A 19,855-nucleotide genomic window follows, 5' to 3' on the forward strand; every position below is an offset into this window, starting at 1 on the left:
ATCAATTTCTCTTAGTTTATAATATCGTCTCAGATTTTTATCTCGATGTCATGTGCTGTTACTGACCTTCCTACACACAGCACACAACCAACGTAACATGTCGGTTTTTGGCAGATTTAATAGAAACGGGTGGGGCGGAAGGCACACACTCAGTGGACCTGATTCCATCTTGTTGGAGCAGAACTGTACCTAACTGTGCCTGCCTGGCTTGCAGATTCTTAGATGATTCACCAGAGGGAGTGCAGACAACGGGCTTTGGATTGGGAGCATAGTTTTCATCTCTAACAGGGTCCCCACAAAAGGTTGCCTCAGCACATCCTTGGGCACCCTAGCTACAACATCCCAGCCAGTGCCACCCGCTTTGAAGATGGAGGTTGCTGGCACATTGCACTGCTTCAGTGCCCTCTCTGGGAAACTTTCCATCTGTGCCCGGGACATGAGAACCCGGGAACAAAAAAGACTCATTCATTTCTAGAAGAGAACTGATTTACACAAGTTCTATCCCCCCACACCCTTCTGATAAGGGGCTCTCAGAGTTGATTTAGAATGTCAGGTGATTAGAGAAGCTTACTACCAGCAACCCGGAGCTCCTTGAACTCGGTGCAGAAAGGGCTGGGACCACAGAATGTATAGACATAAGGGTGTTAGACTTCAGGAGAGCAAACTCTAGGGAATTAAAAACATCTAGGTCTCTATGTTCCCCTCCCCAAGGCAGAGTGGAGAACAGAAGGGTTTCACTGTTGAGAACAGGGCGTGGGTGGCCTTATGGGAGGGCTATATGACTACATGGTATAATTCTGCCCCCATAACATAGCCACCTCTAGACCTTGCATGGCATTTACACTGTAGATCCACTGTATAGCATAATATGGGATGAGATTGACTGGAGAACGAGGGGGACCACCACTCTTCAAGACACATCCCCCAGGGGACTCCTTGCAACTTACGATGCAGTGGCAGGAGTAATTCCTCCTCTGCAGCTTTAATAGACTCCAGAGGGAGTCTCCATGCACAGACAGCAGCCTGTAGGGGCCCTCACTGATGGAGCAACAATGCCCCCAGCCCTGCTGCCAGTGCTGGTGGGAAAAGCCAGAAGGGAATGGGAGGCAGAGTCCTAGCAGTGGATAGCATGAGATCAGAGTGGCTGGCCGCTGCAGTTTAAATGACTTGACTGTGCTATCTCTTAGGCTATGGAGAGGTCTCCCCAGGGAAGAATGGTAAGTTCCATTGCTTGGGAAATTTAAAGCTAAACTAGAAAAACAAACTGAAATAGACTTCAGGGCCAGATTCTGGCTGCTTTGAAAGGGTGCACAAAGGGACAGGGGAAGCACTAAGAACATTTAACCCTCCCCCCTCACCTTGTGCCTCACAGGTTGGCACTGGTCACACTCGCAACCTCTAGGCTCCACTCAATACAGGGACTTCTCACTGCTAGCGCCCCACCTAGGGTGGTAATCACCTCAAAGGGAGCAGGAAGAAGAAGCGTCCTGGGCCCCCACCCTCCAAACTTGTCAGTGGGCTTGTTTGACCATACAGGGAAACACGTGTTCCAGCCTTTTATGAGATATAGCAGAGGGCATGCTCCCTGCCCTCAACCAGGCTTCCCAGGGAGCCTGCTGGGTAAGGAGGCTCTGCATGACCTCCAGTACTGGGGTTGTAGGGCTATAATGGGACAGTTCTTTACTGGAAGTGAGCTGGGTTAGATGACCCAGTTGGACTTTTCCCTCTCGGTGACATACTTTGGGGAGGCCTAGACTCTGGGAACCAAGGTTATACAAAATGTGCTGGGCAGTGTATAAAAAGCACCCATGGAGCCAAATTCATCCCTTGGGTGCACATGAATAGCTGTCATTGATATCAGTGGATGTCAATGTACCCATGTGAGGACAAAATTTTGGCACAGATATTGATTATCATTATTAATTTGTATTACAGTAGATCCTAGAACCCCCAGCTGAGGTTGGGGTCCCATTGGACTAGGCGCTGTACAAACACACAGCATGAGGCAGTGCCTACCCCAAAGATCTTACACTCTAAATAGACAGGACCAACAAAGCCGTGGGAGGGAAAACAGAATCACAAAGAGGGAAAGTGACTTGCCCTAGAACAGTGGTTCTCAACCTGCAGCCCATGGGCCACTTACAGCCCAATCAGCACACAGCTGCAGCCCATCCTCAGAGCTATACAGGTAGTTGGATGCAGCCCACATAACACACTGTGGGCCACAATGGTAAATTGGTTGGGAATCACTGCCCTAGAATTACCCACTAGGTCAGCCACACAGCTGGGAATAGAACCCTGATCCCCTGAGTCCTACCCATGTGGCTGAGCCGCTACACTATGGTACTTCTTGAGTAAAATTTTACTGCCTTTCTCTTCTAAAATAAAAAGGACTTGAGAGAAATCCTGAGCAATCTCAATAGTTTAAGATCCTGGCATCAATTTGTTTAAGAAACCAGCTAATAGATTTTCCAATTGTCATTTAATGTCACTAATAAGCTAATGCTCTGATTTAAGTCTTTAATATACAACAGCATGATAATAATACACTTTCTGACAGCTAACTAGTGCTAGGACATCTTACTATTAATTAAGTAGCTAGTGAGTTCAGTAGCTTTCTTCTGAGAAAGGTTCACTTGATCATAAGTGAAGAAAAGATCCAGCTGTCCAGAGTAAGGAATACCCAGTAATTGAGGATACTTCTATTCTGAGAACAGTACAAAGTATGCTGTGGCTATATCACATTAATGATCTAAGTAGTTTTGATCAGCTTTCCTTTTTTTAAATGGAAAGGCATTTCTCTATCTAGAAAAAAGAAAAGGAGGACTTGTGGCACCTTAGAGACTAACCAATTTACCTGAGCATAAGCTTTTGTGAGCTACCGCTCACTTCATCGGATGTGTAGCTCACGAAAGCTTATGCTCAAATAAATTGGTTAGTCTCTAAGGTGCCACAAGTCCTCCTTTTCTTTTTGCGAATACAGACTAACACGGCTGCTACTCTGAAACCTGTCTCTATCTAGAGTATATTTTGTAACAAAAGTGTGCCAATTATAACAGTTATGTAATCATGGCGTCATTTTATGATCATTTTAAAGATGTGCATAGTACCCGTTTCTTTTAGAAGAACAAACTATGTAATTAAGACTGAGCATACCTATTTCTCCATACCTTAATCTTTTTAAATATATATTTCAGGAATCAGACAATGGATCACACTTAATAGCTATACTAAAATTAGCCTGAAAGCTACAAGGGAGTAAGAATGTGAGTAAGGTTTTTGACTGCAGAGTTACCCTTTCCTGGATATTATTTTATAAAGTCTGGGCTGTGCACACAATTCAGTTTTCTGATGTAAACATTAATGAGAGAGCAGAGCTAGAAGAAATTTTCTGAATTTTGATTTTACAGTGAAAACAATTGTTCACATTTTGTCCCAAAAAGGAGGGTAACTTTTTCTCATAAAGTTTTGCAACCCCCCCCCCCAAAAACAAAAAACTTCATCCCATTTTCCCATCAGCTATAAAAACTTGTTTCAAATTTTGACCCCCCAAAAGGACAAATTTTCCAGGTAAATGGTCACAAAAAGCTTTCCTTTTTAAAATCCAGCTCTACCCTTTATTGGATCCTCTAGTCCCATTTCCCGGTATCATCATTAGGTCTGATTTCAATGTTCCTAAACAGTCCCTTATATTTGGCTGTCTCATCTCCACTTTGAACATATCCAGTGAGATTTTTCCATAATCACCTTCAGTACCTTGATTTGATGCTGACCTGATTTTGATCTTATAAAGATTGTAAGAAATGGCCTCATGCGATTATACAAAATGTATAATTTAATTCACACAATTGTTCAGTTCCTCACTATCCTAATTCTTGGGTATATTTTCAGCTGACGCCTGGCTTCCCTGTTTTGCACCTTCAAAACTAATTTTAGGCACAAATCTGCATTTAGGTACCTTATGCAATCAAGTAGCCAGAGGCCGAAGTAATCAGATTTGCATGAACAAATCAATTAAAGGTGGCAAAATGTGCATCCAAATTGTATAGGTGGGGAACTTGTGTCTACAAAAAGGGAAGCCAAATGATTTTGGCTTGTGAAAGTAATTTATTACATGATACCCTCCACCTCCATTTAAGGTAAGTTGTCCCCTTACATTTGATTGTGTTTCTTTCCCTACTGGCTGCTCTCTGAGAGACAAGGGTGTGTGGTCCAACGATGTCACAATTTGCTTCTCATCCATTTCCTTTTCTGGGGAGACATTGTCATTTTCTTCTGTCCACTTGCTGTACTGCTTCTCAGCTGGCCTCTCAAGAAATTGGGGTAGGGGATCTTCTTCAATGGAGATTATTCTCTGCAGTTGTTTTGTTTGAGTCATGCCCCCACTAGTACCATGGTCAGACTCTGAAGAAAGATACCCATTCAAACCAATAGAATTCCTTCTCCTTGTTAAGCTATTGAAAGCATCATCTTCTTCGGAGGATTGGCTAGATAAAGATCAGATATAAGTAGGTTACAAAAAAACATTAGGCCTAATTCTTATCTCATTTACATTGATGTAATTCCATCCAGTGGAGTTACTCCTGACTTAATGTAACAGGATGCAGAATCAGGTCCATTACACTATCTATTATGTAGATCAGCGTTAGACTGTACAATCAATTGACTATTGAAAAGTAAGTTAAACATTATATGTGTGTGTATAAAATCAGCATAATACATATGTAACCCATACAGAAGGCAATATAACAAATATTAATATTTTGGCTGAAAATTCAGAGATGAACAACTGGATTTAGGTTCATCCTAAAATGGTGAGAGTAGAGTGAACAAAACTTTCCATCTGTGACCTAATTCTGGCTAGAGCAGTACGGGCCAGATCCTCAACTGGTATAAATCAGCATTGAACTCTATGGAGCTATGCCCGTTTATACTAGCTGCATGTCCATATTCTTTCAGACTCTTGCTGTGGTCCCTATCCCCAAGGTGACATTCTACTGCTCTTCTCAGGTTCTTTCTGACATGGAGGCCTTAATCCTGTTCCCATTTATTTCATACTTACGATCACATAATTTAGATTTAAATTCTCCATGTTTTTATGTCTTCTATCTATCCCATGTTCTTATGCATCCCAGCTAGTCGGCTACTATCTGCAGTAAGGGGTGCTGTGGAAGTGCACTCCTCCAGCAAAAGTTCCTGAAGATATCATGCCCTATTAATGCTGATTCAAGTAATACCAGTACTGGACTGGCTTCTGCTGTTCCCACAAGCTCCCCATGCCAAAGCAGCATGGTCTGTGTATTAGCCGTTGCTGAAGATCTGACCCTAGATTTCTAATTTTTTAAAAGATCACTGTAACTGGGCTGTCTAAGCGGCCTATCAGGGAACAACTCCACTACTGCAGGTCCCTGATGATTGTGCCATGGTGCCTTAACCGCCCCCCCCGGGCCAAAACTAAGGCGCACTGGAGTCGGACCACTTCCAGTGTGTTAAACAAAACAAAAAGGAAAACAGTGAACTAAAAATCAGGTGCATCTGAAGATTTGTTGGCAGGATGCTACTCTTCTGCTCCAGGCTTGTCTTTGCACATCCCTAGTCCCTTCTTGTCCATCTTCCTGGGCCCAGTCATCCCATCTACCAAATGCTTTATCCACTTAGCAAGTTGCCCTATGCTCTTGGCTATAGCCAGACTTGCCTTGTTGAGCACAGTAGCAGAGCTCTGTTCTCCTTCCTGGTCAACCCTCAACTGGGCTAGATGTCCTCCTTTTAACTCCCCTCTCCACACCTGACATAGGCCCCACGCTGGCAACAAGCGGCTTAATGAGGCAGATAGACTACGCACTGGCAACAAAGGGGTTAAGGAGACCCTGTGATCCAGCTGAACCCGCCCTCCTATGCCCGTGGCCAATCTGCCCCCATCACAGATACTCAGATGACATACTAATTGGCACCTCAGAGATCCATGCAACATCAATACTACACTTACAATTCCAAGTTGCCGTGGTTTCAAGAACAATCGTGGTGAAATGAGCATTCTACATCTTTTGTGCACTTTCCCGATAACTATCAAACATATGCCAAATAGCAAAATGAAGTCCTTACCTCTTAAGTGATGCCTTTCCCTCTACATATTTGCCAATGATAGATCCTGATCTTTGTTTCCAGTTGGCTTTTGAAGCATTTGTTGTACTCTTCTGCAGAAATTATATTATTTATCTTACTAGTGTACTCTTGCTATTCATTACAGTTAATAAAACAGTCTATTTGTTGCTAGTGTTTAGAGAATACAGTGATGGAAGCGACAGAAAGTATTTGATGGATTAGCAGAGAAGCAAATGTTTCAAAATCCTGAGTGATAAATAAAAAGAACATGGAAAATCCAGATTCTACAACAATTAATCTTCCTTACAGAACCAGTGGACCAGATCATAAACCAGTGTAAATCAGCTGAGTTCCATTGAAATCAATGAAACCAACAGAGCTATGCTGATTTATACCAACTGACAATCTGACCCAGTATCACTCCTTCTTATAGAGAAGGGAAACACAGACCACCTCTGCAAATGATTAGACACCATAATTCTGAATTGTCTTTAGTCGAGAAAAGGAAGCCATGGTATCTTTCAGGTCCTGGGGACCTAGTCTCCTAATGCAGGATACAAAGTCAATGGGATTGATTTGTATCCATTAGCAGGAGGATAGGACTCTTAGAATGCAATTCTCTTTGTTCAATACTCAGATACTGCACTGATGTATAGATGTTTAAAGAGATTACTGTTGATTGGATAGATAAACACTTGCATTTTAATTGTTCCATTTGAAGATTATCTTATTCCCTCTTGATTGCCTCCTTAGCTTCTTATAAACTAGGTTCATTAGTATTCATTCCCTTTTCCTAAAATAGCTTGAGTTTTAGTAACCTAAATACTTGGCTTCCAGGGCCTTTTAGTTTTATTTAATAAATACTTTTTGTTGCCATAAACCTTGCTTTTAACTGGGAAGGTGGCGAGTGCGGGAGGGGAGAGAAATGACACAAGAATCTCTTCCCCCTACGTAGGGGCTGCAAGTTATATGGGCCCGTGGTGCCTGTGCTACAGGAATATTCAGGGCCTGGGTGCCCGGCTCCACCAATGTTCGGGGCTGGGTCTCTCCCCCAGCATGACCTGCCGCCCCCACACGCCTCTCCCGGAGCATCCCCCGGCCCTGCCTGCTGCCCCCGGACAATTTAAAAGGGCCCGGGGAGCCACCGGCAGCACAGCAGAGCTAAAGTAGGCTTCCTGTCCGGCCCCACTCCATGCCACTCCTGGAAGCGGCTGGCACATCCTGGTGGCCCCAGGAGGTGGGGGTGGTCTCTGTGTGCTGCCCCCACCCCGAGTGCTGACTCCACAGCTCCCATTGGTCAGAGACTCCCGGAGACTCCAGCCCCTCTACCTAGGAGCCACTACCAGAGGGGTGTGGCAGTCACTTTGGGGAGCCACCTGAGGTAAACGCCGCACCCCTCACCCTCTCCTGCACCCCAACCATGCCCTGCCCCAGCCCCAAGTCTGCACCCAAACTCCCTCCCAGAGCCCGACCCCTGTCCCACACCCAAACTTCCTCCCAGAGCCTGCACCCTGCAGCCCCTCCCACACCCAAACTCCTGCCCAGAGCCCACCCCCTCCTACACCCCAACCCCCTGCCCCAGCCCAGAGCCCACACCCAAACTCCCTTCCAGACCCCAACATCCCTCCCACATCCAAACTCCCTCCCAGAGCCTGCACCCCCTCCAGCACCCAAACTCCCTCCCAGAGCCTGCTCCCCACACCTCCTCCTACACCCCAACCCCCTGCCCCAGCCCAGAGCCCACACCCAAACTCCCTTCCAGACCCCAACATCCCTCCCACATCCAAACTCCCTCCTAGAGCCTGCACCCTGCACCTCAATTCCCTCCCAGAGTCTTAGGCAGGTGTGTGTGTGTGGTGGTGGTGGGGAATTGGACCCATTCTGGGCACCACCAAAAATTAAAGAAACCTGTCGCCCCTGCCCCTACAACATTCTGGTCCCCATTTTTTAGACCATTCTGATCTCTGTTTGATAACTACAGAGTTATAAAATGGTATTTGTGTACCTGTAAAAACATGTCTCGTTCATCTCTGAGATGTTTGTTCCTTTCTCTGTAAGGAAAGGAAACAAGTAAAAGAACCAGCAAACTATGGTAGAAATTTAGTATCAAATCCAGATCTTTGGGTCTTCACTTTAATATGTCTTTAATATATTTTTACGTTGGTATTTCTCCAAAGAATCATAGCAACAATAAGTCAACTAGTCCAGTCTCCTGCACTCAGGCAGGATTAAGATTATCTAGACCAGGGGTCTGCAACCTTTTAGAAATGGTGTGCTGAGTGAGCGGCTCAGCCCGCTGCCGCTCAGCCTGCTGCCGGTCTGGGGTCCCGGCCCTGTCCACATAGAGTAGGTGCCTACCGTCTCCCTGGTTCTAGCCCATTCTCTTCCTCTCTCTCTGCACTGAGCTGAGGGTGGGAGTGTGTTGAACACAGGGCTGGGGGTGAAGGAGCAGGCTGGGGGTTGGGGTGCAGGGTCTGGCCAGGAGCTAGAATGAGGGAGAGGGGCTCAGGGTTGGGGCAGAAGGTTTGGGTGTGGAGTGCTTACTTGGGCAGCTCCCATTTGGTGCGAGGGGTGCAGGTGGGAATGTGTGGGGGGGCGTGCAGGAGCTCCCGTTTGGTGCTCAGGGTGGGAATGTGGGGGGTGCAAGAGTCAGGGCATGGGGTAGGGGGGGCTGGGTATGTGTGGGAGGGGAGGAGGGGCAGGAACCCAGCAGGGGGGGTGAGGGGGAAGCTTGCCTGCCTTGCAAGGAGAGAGCGGTGGGCAGGGGACAGAGAAGAGCGGGCCAGGCAGGATTTTTAATGGCACGCTGCTGTCTGTCGGGATCCCTGGCAGACAGCAGCGTGCCATTAAAAATTGGCTCACGTGCCATAGGTTGCCGACCCCTGATCTAGACCATCCCCGTTTGTCTAACCTGTTCTTAAAAACCTCTAATGCTGGAGATTCCACAACCCCCACTCTCCTGAATTCCTTTTTCCCTTAGACTTGCTTCCCACTCGATCTTACCTACCAATTCTCTGTGTCTGATAAAATCTGCCTTCTTGAAGTGCATTGTCTTTATTCTGCTGCTTTCCATCTATATTATGACAGGGCCAGATCCTCAGCTGGTGTAATTCTTCAGTGGGGACTACCCTAATTTAGACCATCGGGCTCTCAATCTATAAATGTCAAAGCAAAAGCTTCTAACACATGGAAACAAACCATGAACAATACTTCATTTACTCTGAATCAAGGGATTTCAAACTTTTCCATAGTTAAGATCACCTCTTAATAGAGAGATTGTTTGGTGCACACCCTCCCAACCACAGCTGCGTAGACCTGTCACGACCATGTAACATCCCAGTTACAACTACTGTGATTGCTGATGTCGAAGAGCAGCTTTAAGAAAATACCAAATGTGTTTAGCTTCTCTTAATGTGATTTAGCTGCTGGAAATAATGGAGAAGAGGTGCTCCATGTGACAAGCCAGCTCTCTGCAGATCTGAGTCACACCCACTCTGGATGGTACTCTGTCACTTTCTCATAGCGGCTGGGTCACATGAAGCAATTAATGGGTCTACTATTGCATGGGCTCACAGAAAGACCCAGGTCAGCTAGCCAAAGCTCTAGCAGACTCATCAACCTCTCTCTGTGACCCAACCACCAATGGAGGGGGACAGAATGCTGTACATTGTGTGGCAAATTGCCGGTACGATTATGATGGGTCCCGCGCTTTCTCTTCTTGGGGGGAAGGGGGGGATTCAGGGCGCAGTTTCCTGCCCCTGAACTAGGGTATCTATTGTCCCACTAGTAACCCAGAGAAGGGCAGTGGAGACAGAGGGACCCAGGCCCACCCTCTACTCTGGGTCCCAGCCCAGGGGCCCTAGGGATAGTGGTAAACCACTTGAACTCGTGCTTCCTTTCCCTGGGCTACTTCCCTCTCTTGCTCTTCAGCTTGTGGGGCTTCCTGCCCTCTCTCTGCACAAGCCGGATGTCTCTTTATCTAGGGTCTTTGTCTTCTAGCCAGCCACAGCACATCTCCAAACTCTCCTCTACTTCAATGCCTTCAAACTGCTCTCTGCTCCAACTCCAAACCACTCTGCTCCAACTCCTTTCCCTGGCTGATTGAAGCAGGGGGGGTTTATCAGGTGACAAGCTTCAGGTGCTCTAATTGGCTTCAGGGGCCTTTAATTAATCTATAGCAACGTTTCTTCCCTCTACAGGGAATAAGGCTTCTCCTCATCCTGGGGCTTACATATCTCTCCTAGATCACTCTCCCGCTGCCTTCTGGCCATGCTGTATCACAATTGGCAAATGCACTGCAAACCAACAGCGGGTCTCAGGCTACAATTTGGGAGACTCTGATGTAATTGTATATAAGTCCATCTGAAATATTTTTAAATGCACACTGGGTGAAAGACTACTGCTCAAATGCACATATAATTAGCTCATATACATTGAATAATCTAGTAAAAAAAATGAGGCAATAATATTTGTTAGATACTATTTCACATTACAAAGGACATTAAACAATGCCCAGAACTAGCTTCAAATGCTGTCCGTTATACTAACAGAAAACTGTTAGGCAGAAAATCAGCCATATATATATATATATATATATATATATATATATATATATATATATAAACTAACAGTCTCTATTCTGAATGAACTACGCTTGACGCAGCAATGAAAGGCAAAAGGAGCTTTACACCGCCTTTGAATCTCCTGTATCCAAGGCCTGGCCCAATACATAAATCAGAGCAGCCTCATAGCTGTTTTGACTTGCACTTGGCTGAAACAGCCTCCTAGATATTATTCCACAGCACAGAATAGCCACAGTGCAGCATGTCCTGATAAAACCCCTGTCTTTCCCCAACAGGCCCCCTATGGTGGGGGGCAGAGAGCTCTGACGGGACAGATGATGTAAGGATATTCCACTCTCTCTAGGCCCCTGAGGAATTTCCATATGCTGGGGTTAGTCCCAAAATGGCATTTCTGGTAGGGTTAGGGTCATAGTTTACGAGCTTTAAAATAAACACATAGTTTTATAATGATAATGCAAGAAATCTTGCAAATGATTGTGTGTGTTACCTTAAGAAATCCAGCTGCTTAAGGAGTCCTGACTTCTCTCGCTGTAAAGTTTCTGTCACCCTGTATACCTCCCTACAACAGAGGGAAACAAAGAAATCTATCTGTCATGGACATTTTAACATAGTAACAGGTTTCAGAGTAACAGCCGTGTTAGTCTGTATTCGCAAAAAGAAAAGGAGTACTTGTGGCACCTTAGAGACTAACCAATTTATTTGAGCATGAGCTTTCGTGAGCTACAGCTCACTTCATCGGATGCATACACAGTAAATTGGTTAGTCTCTAAGGTGCCACAAGTACTCCTTTTCTTTTAACATAGTAGTTATAGGCTGCTTCCTACAACCCTTAGAGAATGCCACTTGAGGCTCCGTTTTGCAGTCCTCACTCTGGCTAAACCATCAATGATGTCAACGGAGCTCAGCCACAGTAAGGACTGCATAATCAAGTTATTATAACTTTTGGGGGGAGGAGGGGGAAGGGGTTAGGTTGGATTCTACCAGTAGTAACTAACAACCAAGGAGTTAGAAGATTTGCCTTTTTAGGATTCTCATCCAGTCAATTTACTACACTGTGATGCTGGAGCTGGTGTCTTTCAGATAAAACTTAAAATTAAGGACCTAGTCACTTGTGATCATTAAAAATCCCATGAAACTTTTCACAAGGCTAGATGAGTTAACGTTCCTTTGCTGGCCAAGTTTCAGAACGGGTAATGACATTTGGCTAACCCAGTTTTCCCTTATTGGATATATTATTCCTCTCCCCTTTTCCTGACCTAAACTGTTGTGCAGCATTAAACACAGGGAGTCAGATCCTCGGATGATGTAAATTAGTATAATCCCACTGATTTCAATGGGGCTGCATGGATTTACACCAGTTGAGGATTTGGTCCATGTTGTTTCCTGCATTTTAATGGTGTGTGAAGTGCTACCTTTGTGTGGTCTGAAGAGTGGATCAGCTTTTAACAGCTCAGTTGTGCCTTATAGTCTCTGGCCTGCCCTGGGGGCAGTTCTGAGCCACACCATTGCAGGGAGAGCTGGACATAATCCACCGCTAATTTCATAAAGTACTTTGGAATAAAAACTGCTTTACAAATGTAAAATTATCATCATCATTCAGCAGTTTGACCACAAGAATGGAGAGCAGCTGAGATATCACCAGACCCATTTCCTACTGGTTTCCTCACTTCCTTTGGAATCAGCCTGCAACTGATTGCAACACTGCCTTTTCTCTGTAGCTCATAAGTGAGGCCCCCTCAAAGAGGAAATGGTCTTGGGGGGGAAGGGGAGAAATACTGCCACTGTTCATTTCAAAACTGTAAATGAAACATACAAATGTAAAAATGAGGCAGCATTCAAAACTCAGAGCTAGATCCTCAGCTGATGAAAATCAGCTGAGGATCTGGCCCTTGTGTTTGAAATGGGCTCAGCTCTGGGTGGCTATAGTCAAAGGAATACTCCTCATATTTTCAAGATAGATTAAATTAGCAATAGCTATGTAGAGTTTGGTCCAATGGCATTCTGAAGAGAAGAAACAGTATTTAGTCCAAGATGATGCCCCACCCTGAGAGGTGCTGAGTTCCCACAGTTCCCTGCACCGAGTTACATTATCTGCAGCTGAAATGATTGGATTTCTGGGAGAAATAGTCATGAAACTTTTGCTAATTCTGAATCCAATTCAGGTTTCTCTGATTGTTTTTCATGAATATTAGTGGGAGGTAAGACTCATTAGGAATAAATGCTCATGGAAAGAAAATTTGAGGCCTGTAGCAGGCCTTCATTTAGGGCCAGATTTTCAAGTGCTCAGACCCTGCAGTTGGGACCGGACTTTCAAAAAAGTATTCAGCACCCAGCTGCTCCTACTGTGACATTTAGGGTGTTTTTAGGTACCCAGATGGAGCTAAACTCTTGAAAATCTGGCCCTAGTGGTAAAAATCTGAACCCTTCTGAAAATTCCAGCATTAAGGTATAATAACTCCACTGCAGAGGGACAACACAAGACTTGTGTTTCACTTCAGTCCAATTTCCATCCGCTAAATATTAGATCTGGCTGGAAAATATCTTTTCCCTGCAGAAAATTTTTGAGTTTTATGCAAAAAATTGAAATCCAAAATATTTCAGCTGAAAACAGAAATTCTGAAATGCTGCCACAATATCTCCTGAGAACTGTAGTTTGAATGCCTCATGCTTTCATTTGCCTCTATAGGCTGAGCTCGTTGGTTGGACTAAATTTTGCATGTTGCACCGTGGTCTCCTCTCTTGATTAGGGAAGGTGGTGCATCATGGCAGTCCCATAGTCATGATGAATCATGGGAAATGTAGTATGACCAAAAATCCAACCGATAGAGGAGAATGGGAACCTGAGGCAGCCAAACTACAATTCCCATGGGGAACCCAGAGGCATTTCTCAATCAAATTTCAGCAGAAATGTTTTGGTTTTCAGCTAAAAAAAATACTTTTTGGCTTGCAGCTGTTCTGGTTTGTTTTAATGAAAAATTGAAATTCTCTTCAGAAAGCAGACACTTTTCATGAAAATTCTGCTTAATTGAAAAAGCCATTTTTCTGTTGAAAAATAGGTTCAGTGGAAATTTTTTCACTGGCTCTACTAAATATTCCTTTAAATGGACTTAAGTGTTGCACAGGCCTTGTTCTGCTCCTCTGGAGTCAAGAAAATCAAGAAACAAATGACAGTTTTGCCCACCTTTTCTTGTGCAGCTGGCACAGCTCAGGATCTGGTCCACTATGTTGTGGTGTGCAATACTATTAATGTTGTCTATTTTAGTACATAGCACTAAGAATTTGCTTCTTTAAAGCAAAATAATAATATTTAAACAAACATGGTACAAAAAGTGGGAATGATTCTCTACCACCTTGAACCTTCTGTAGTCACTATATGTAGCTTGTGAAAAGAGCGAGTTCAAAACAGGTGTAAAACTTGTCCACTTTTGTGAGTTTAAAGTTGTGTTTTGGTAGTGCTTTTACAATTCTCAATCACTGTTGGATGTCTGGCACTCAAAGCATACTCATAAAAGCTAAACTGAATTGGACTGGGCATCTCATACATATGATCAACTTGAGAATATCCAAGGCCATATTGTATGGTTAGCGAAAGTCAAGCTCTTTCTTATGATGGCTAATACAAACGATATCAAAACACACTGAAGTCAAACTTAACAGCATGTCAGGTTGACCCCCAGCAACAGCCCACAACAGCGCAAGGTGGCAGCAGATTTGTCATGTTGCCATTAACCACTTTGAAGCAAGGTACATTAACACCTTATGTGAAAAATGTAAACAGGGTAAAGCAGGGATACAACCGCCTGCAATGATTCTTGCATTGGTCTGACCTTGCATATTACTCCATCAGCATCACATGCATTTTGAACAGATGTTAAAGTCCCTCCAGAAGATGCTGTGCATGTGGAGAATCAAGCTTGCTGTCACTTCAGGCAAGCATAGTGGTGCCACAGGCAGCTGTCACTTACATTTCTTTTTCTTCATGTAGTCTTGAAGCCTCCTCCTGGAGCATCTGTAATTGTTGCTGGGCGACTATTAACTCCTGAGACGTTCGCTCCAGTTCCTGTAGCAGCTCTTGGTTTGTTAGCTTCAGCTTGGTGTTCTCCACTTTGGTCTCCTGTTTGTCGTCGTGGAGTTCCTTACACTGACCCTCCAGCTAGGGGTGGTGGGAGGGGGAAGAAAAGGAAAAGAGAAAATACCTCTAACTCACAGAGCTATCTTAGCTTGGTGTTAAGAAGACTTAAAATTTAAAACTGAAATGAACCCATTTAAAATTATACTCATTCTCCAAAGTGGAGGCAAGAAAAGAATGCACAGAATTTGATAAGAAGGTAACAGTAGCCCTTAGTGTGTATGAAAGAGTAGCACATGGTTCAACCTGCTACTGCCTGGATGAAACAGCAATGGTAAAGTAGGTTCAGAGAGCCAGGGTAGCAACTTTGTTTGGACCATGGTTTTTTGAATGCAGCATGTAGTTATTTTATGTTAGGAGATGGGACCTGTTACTTAATACATATAATATCGATTTAGCAATCTTGAGGGCTAGATTATCATCTGTGCTCAGTAAGCTCTGGCTGCAGCTGATGGGGGTTGGGGAGGGTTTAAAGAGGGTGGTTGTGGGACTAGTTCTATGCTGACCTGGGCCCTGCCTTAGTTTTTAGAACCACCTCAGAGGTGCTCTAAACCTGTTACTGCTTTTCTTCACCCCCTACAGTGGGGCTTGAGGGGTTAGAATTACAGCTGACTACACCAGCTCTTCACCACTGGGGACTCCCGCACATCAGGAGAATTCCCATCTGGGTAGATCTGGTCAGTTTATGGCCCTTTGTGCTGGTCCAGTGGTGCAAAAGGGCCCTAGTGTGGGAGAGCATCTAACTGTGGTAGCAGGGGAGGAGAAAGATGTGGGGGAAAAGGGCCTATGAACTAAAATCATAGACAGCAAATGCCATCCAGAAATCCATAAAAGCTCTTCTTGTGTTTTGTGTTTTTAGCAAACAAGTTTTTTAAAGGATGTCAAGTACATTGCGAGCTTTAAAGTAACACTAGATTCATCTTTAAGACAGACACACGGAGAATGAAAGGATTGGGACACAAATTCTGTATGTCTCTGAATTTTTGTGCTCTTGGAAGGCAGAGACCAACAGCTCCTGGGACAGAGTGGGCTGCTTTACCTAGAGAGCTCTGCCAATTAGAGCTAAATGAATAATTGATTTTTCAGATCAGTGGCTAAACCAAAAAAGTCCAGAAAAATGGTTTTCTATAGAATGAAACAATTTGACTTTCTGGATTCCCCCGCGGCTGAAATCGTTTGCTGAATTTGACTCAAATTTAAGAATAGTTTTAGTCGACCTAAAACTGTATTTTTCAGCAAGTAGACTATTTGTCCAGAAAATTTTGCCCAGTTCCTCTACCAACTTGTACCTCAGCCTTGAACACTTCTATTGTTCCAATCATGGGTCCCTGCTGAGTGTAAACAACTAGGCCAGAGTTTCTTCAGATGGCTCACAAACAATTCACCAGGAGTATCTATTACCGGACCACTGAAAGTTCAGCTACATTATTTAGTTTTGATCACATAAGTTACAAGGCATTGTTTTCTTTCCCTGCATGAATAAGGGAAACTTTTATAACTAAGAGAAGGCTTGAAGCTTTTGATACACTGGTACAGTAAATATTGACATATTTTATAAGTGCTTGTATGCATATGTTAAAAGTCTAAATACTAATATGGGTGAACTTGAGTGCCTGGTGTTAAATGAGGATATTGATATAATAGGCATTACAGAAATTTGGTGGAATGCTGATAATCAGTGGGACATGGTAATACCAGGGTACTATATATATAAGAATGACAGAGTAAGTTGCACTGGTCGGGGAGTGGCACTATATGTGAAAGAAAGAATCGAGTCAAATATAGTAAAAATCTTAAATGAACCAAACTGTACCGTAGACTCTCTATGGATAGAAAACTTTTAAAGTCTTAGATGAAAAGAGTATAGTTGTAGGAATAAACTACTGACCACCTGACCAGGATGGTGACTGTGAAATGCTCAGGGAGATTAGAGTGGCTACTAAAACAGAAAACCCAGTAATAATGGGGGATTTCAACTACGCACATATTGACTGGGTACATGTTACCTCAGGATAGTATGCAGAGATAAATTTCTAGATGCTATTAATGACTGCTTCTTGGAGCAACTAACTTGGAACCCCAAAGGGGAGAGGCAAGTCTTGATTTAGTCCTAAGTGGTGCAAAGGATCTAGTCCAAAAGGTGAATATTGCTGAACTTCTTAGTAATAGCAGCTATAATATCATTAAATTTAACATTCTTGTTGGGGAGCAATGTCAGAAAAACCCATCACAGGAGCATCTAACTTCAAAAAGGGGAACTACACAAAGTGATGAAACTAGTTAAATGGAAGTTAAAAGGAATAGTCACAAGAGTGAAATGCCGGCAGCCTGCATGGAAACTATTTTTAAACATCGTAATACAGGTTCAAACTAAATATATGAACTGCCCCCTGGACCCGCAAAAAAGTAAGAAGACCAAAATTCTACTGAGGAAAATAGAAAGGAGCATAAACTCTGGCAAAGTCAAGTGTAAAAGTATAATTAGGCAGGCCAAAAAAGAATTTCAAGAGCCACTAGAAAAAGACACAAAAACTAAAGAGCAAAAATTTTTGAGGTACATCAGAAGCAGGAAACAATCAGCAGGGCCACTGGACAACTGAAGTGTTAAAGAAGCACTGAAGGAAGACAAGCCTATGGCAGAAAAAAAGCTAAATGAATTCTTTGGATCGGTCTTCACCACAGAGTAAGTGAAGGAGATTCTCACACCATTTTTTTAGGTGACAAATCGGAGGAACTGTCCCAGATTGAGGTGTTAATAGAAGACGTTTTGGAATAAACTGACAAATTAAACAGTACTAAATCACTAGGACCAGATGGTATTCAACCAAGAGTTCTGAAGGAACTCAAATATGAAACTGCAGAACTACTAATTGTAGTCTGTAACGTATCACTTAAATTAGCCTGCGCACCAGATGACTGGAGGATAGCTTATATAGCGTCGATTTTTTACAAAAGGCTCCAGATGCTACCCTGGCAACTACAGGCCAGTAAGACTAACTTCAGTACCAGTTGAATCTACAGTAAAGAACAGAATGACCAGACACAGAGATGAACATGATATGTTGGGGAAGAGCCAGCACAGCTTCTGTAAGGGAAAATATGCCCCACCAATCTGTTAGAATTGTCAGAGGGTCAACAAGTAGGTGGACAAAAGTGATCCGTTTGATGCAGTGTACTTAGACTTTCAGAAAGCCTTTGACAAGGTCCCACACCAAAGGCTCTTAAGCAAAGTAAGCAGTCATAGGATAAGAGGGAAGGTCCTCTCATGGATCAGTAACTGGTTAAAAGATAGGAAACAAAAGGTAGGAATAAATGACAGTTTCACAATGGAAAGAGATAAATAGTGGGGTACCCCAAGGATCTTTACTGGGACTAGTGCTGTTCAACATATTCATAAAGGATCTAGAAAGGGGGGTAAATAGTGAGGTGGCAAAGTTTGCACACAATACTAAATTATTCAAAATAGCTAAGTCTAAAGCTGACTATGAAGAGTTACAAGGGCATTTCACTAAACTGACTGGGCAACAAAATGGCAGATGATATTCAATATTAATAAGTGCAAAATAATGCACATTGGAAAAAATAATCCCAAATATACATATCAACCAATGAGTTCTAAATTAGCCATTACCACTCAAGAAAGAGATCTTGGAGTCATTGTGGATAGCTCTCTGAAAACATCTGCTCGTTATGCAGTGCCAGTGAGAAATAGCTAATAGAATGTTAGGAACCATGAGTAAAGAGTTATATAATAAAACTGAAAATATCATAATGCCATTACATAAATCCAAGGTAAGCCCATACTTTGAATACTGCTTGCAGTTCTTGTCACCCCACCTCAAAAAGGGTGTATTAAAATTGGAAAAGGCAACAAAAATGATTAGGGGTATGGAACGGCTTCCATATGAGGTTTCCATATGAGGAGAGATTAAAAAGACTTGGACTATTGAGTTTAGAAAAGAGATGACTAAGGGGGTTATGACAGAGGTTTATAAAATAATGAATCGTGTGGAGAAAGTGAATAGAGAAGTGTTATTTACCCCTTCATATAACACAAGAACCAAGGGTCACCCAATGAATCATAGAAATAAAGGTCATCTAGTCCAACCCCTGCATTGAGGCAGGACTAAGTATTATCTAGACCAGGGGTGGGCAAACTATGGCCCGTGGGCTGGATCCAGCCCATCAGGGCTTTGGATTCGGCCCACGGAATTGCCACCCCTGTGGCACCGCGGGCAACGCGCCACTCCCAAAAGTGGCTGGCACCGTGTCCCTGCACCCTGGGGGAGGGGTGGGCTGAGGGCTTTGTGCGCTGCCCTCGCCTGCAGGCACCTCCCCCGCAGCTCCCGTTGGTGGGGAACGGGGAACTGGAGCCAATGGGAGCTTTAGGGGAGGTATCCATAGGCGAGGGCAGCGTGCAGAGCCCTCTGCTCCCTCTCCGCCAGGGGCCGCCGGGATGTGGTGCTGGCCATTTCTGGGAGCAGCGCGGGGCCAGGGCAGGCAGGCAGGGAGCGCACCGCCGCCACCCCAGACCTGCTCCAGGTAAGCGGTGCCGGGCCAGAGCCCTCACCCTGAACACCTCCTGTACCCTACACCCAAACTCCCTGCCCTGAGCCCCCTGCTGCACCCTGCACCCCTCCTGCACCCAACCCCCTGCCCTGAGCCCCCTGCTGCACCCCGCACTCCTCCTGCACCCCAACCCTCTGTCCTGAGCCCCCTGCTGCACCTTGCACCCCTCCTTCACCCCAACCCCCTGCCCTGAGCTCCCTCCTGCACTCCTCCCTGTACGTATGCCCTGAGCCCCCTCATACACCCCGCACCCCCTCCTGCACCCAACCCCCTTCCCTGAGCCCTCTCAAACACCCCGTACCCCCTCCCACACTCCACACTCCCTCCCTCCCTCCTGCACCCCAACCTCCTGCCCCAGCCCTACATTCATGGCCCTGCATGCAATTTCCTTACCCAGATGTGGCCCTCGGGCCAGAAAGTTTGCCCGCCCCTGATCTAGACCATCCCTGACAGGTGTTTGTCTAACCTCTTA

General features: G+C 44.5%; 1 protein-coding gene across 1 annotated transcript in view; it reads right to left on the minus strand.

The window, feature by feature from the left end:
- CRACR2A (calcium release activated channel regulator 2A) overlaps positions 1–19,855 on the minus strand; it is a 71,642-nt gene that overhangs the window by 19,451 nt on the left and 32,336 nt on the right. Inside the window, exons 7-11 of the mRNA XM_084617203.1 lie at positions 14,651–14,838; positions 11,173–11,244; positions 8,108–8,153; positions 6,103–6,194; positions 4,157–4,487 (exon numbers count right to left, since the gene is read on the minus strand). Coding sequence (XP_084473329.1) covers positions 4,157–4,487; positions 6,103–6,194; positions 8,108–8,153; positions 11,173–11,244; positions 14,651–14,838 — 729 coding nt within the window. The remainder of the gene's footprint in view (positions 1–4,156; positions 4,488–6,102; positions 6,195–8,107; positions 8,154–11,172; positions 11,245–14,650; positions 14,839–19,855) is intronic.

Source organism: Lepidochelys olivacea (genome assembly GCF_965140295.1).
Source record: "Lepidochelys olivacea isolate rLepOli2 genome assembly, chromosome: 1".
NCBI lineage: Eukaryota > Metazoa > Chordata > Testudines > Cheloniidae > Lepidochelys > Lepidochelys olivacea.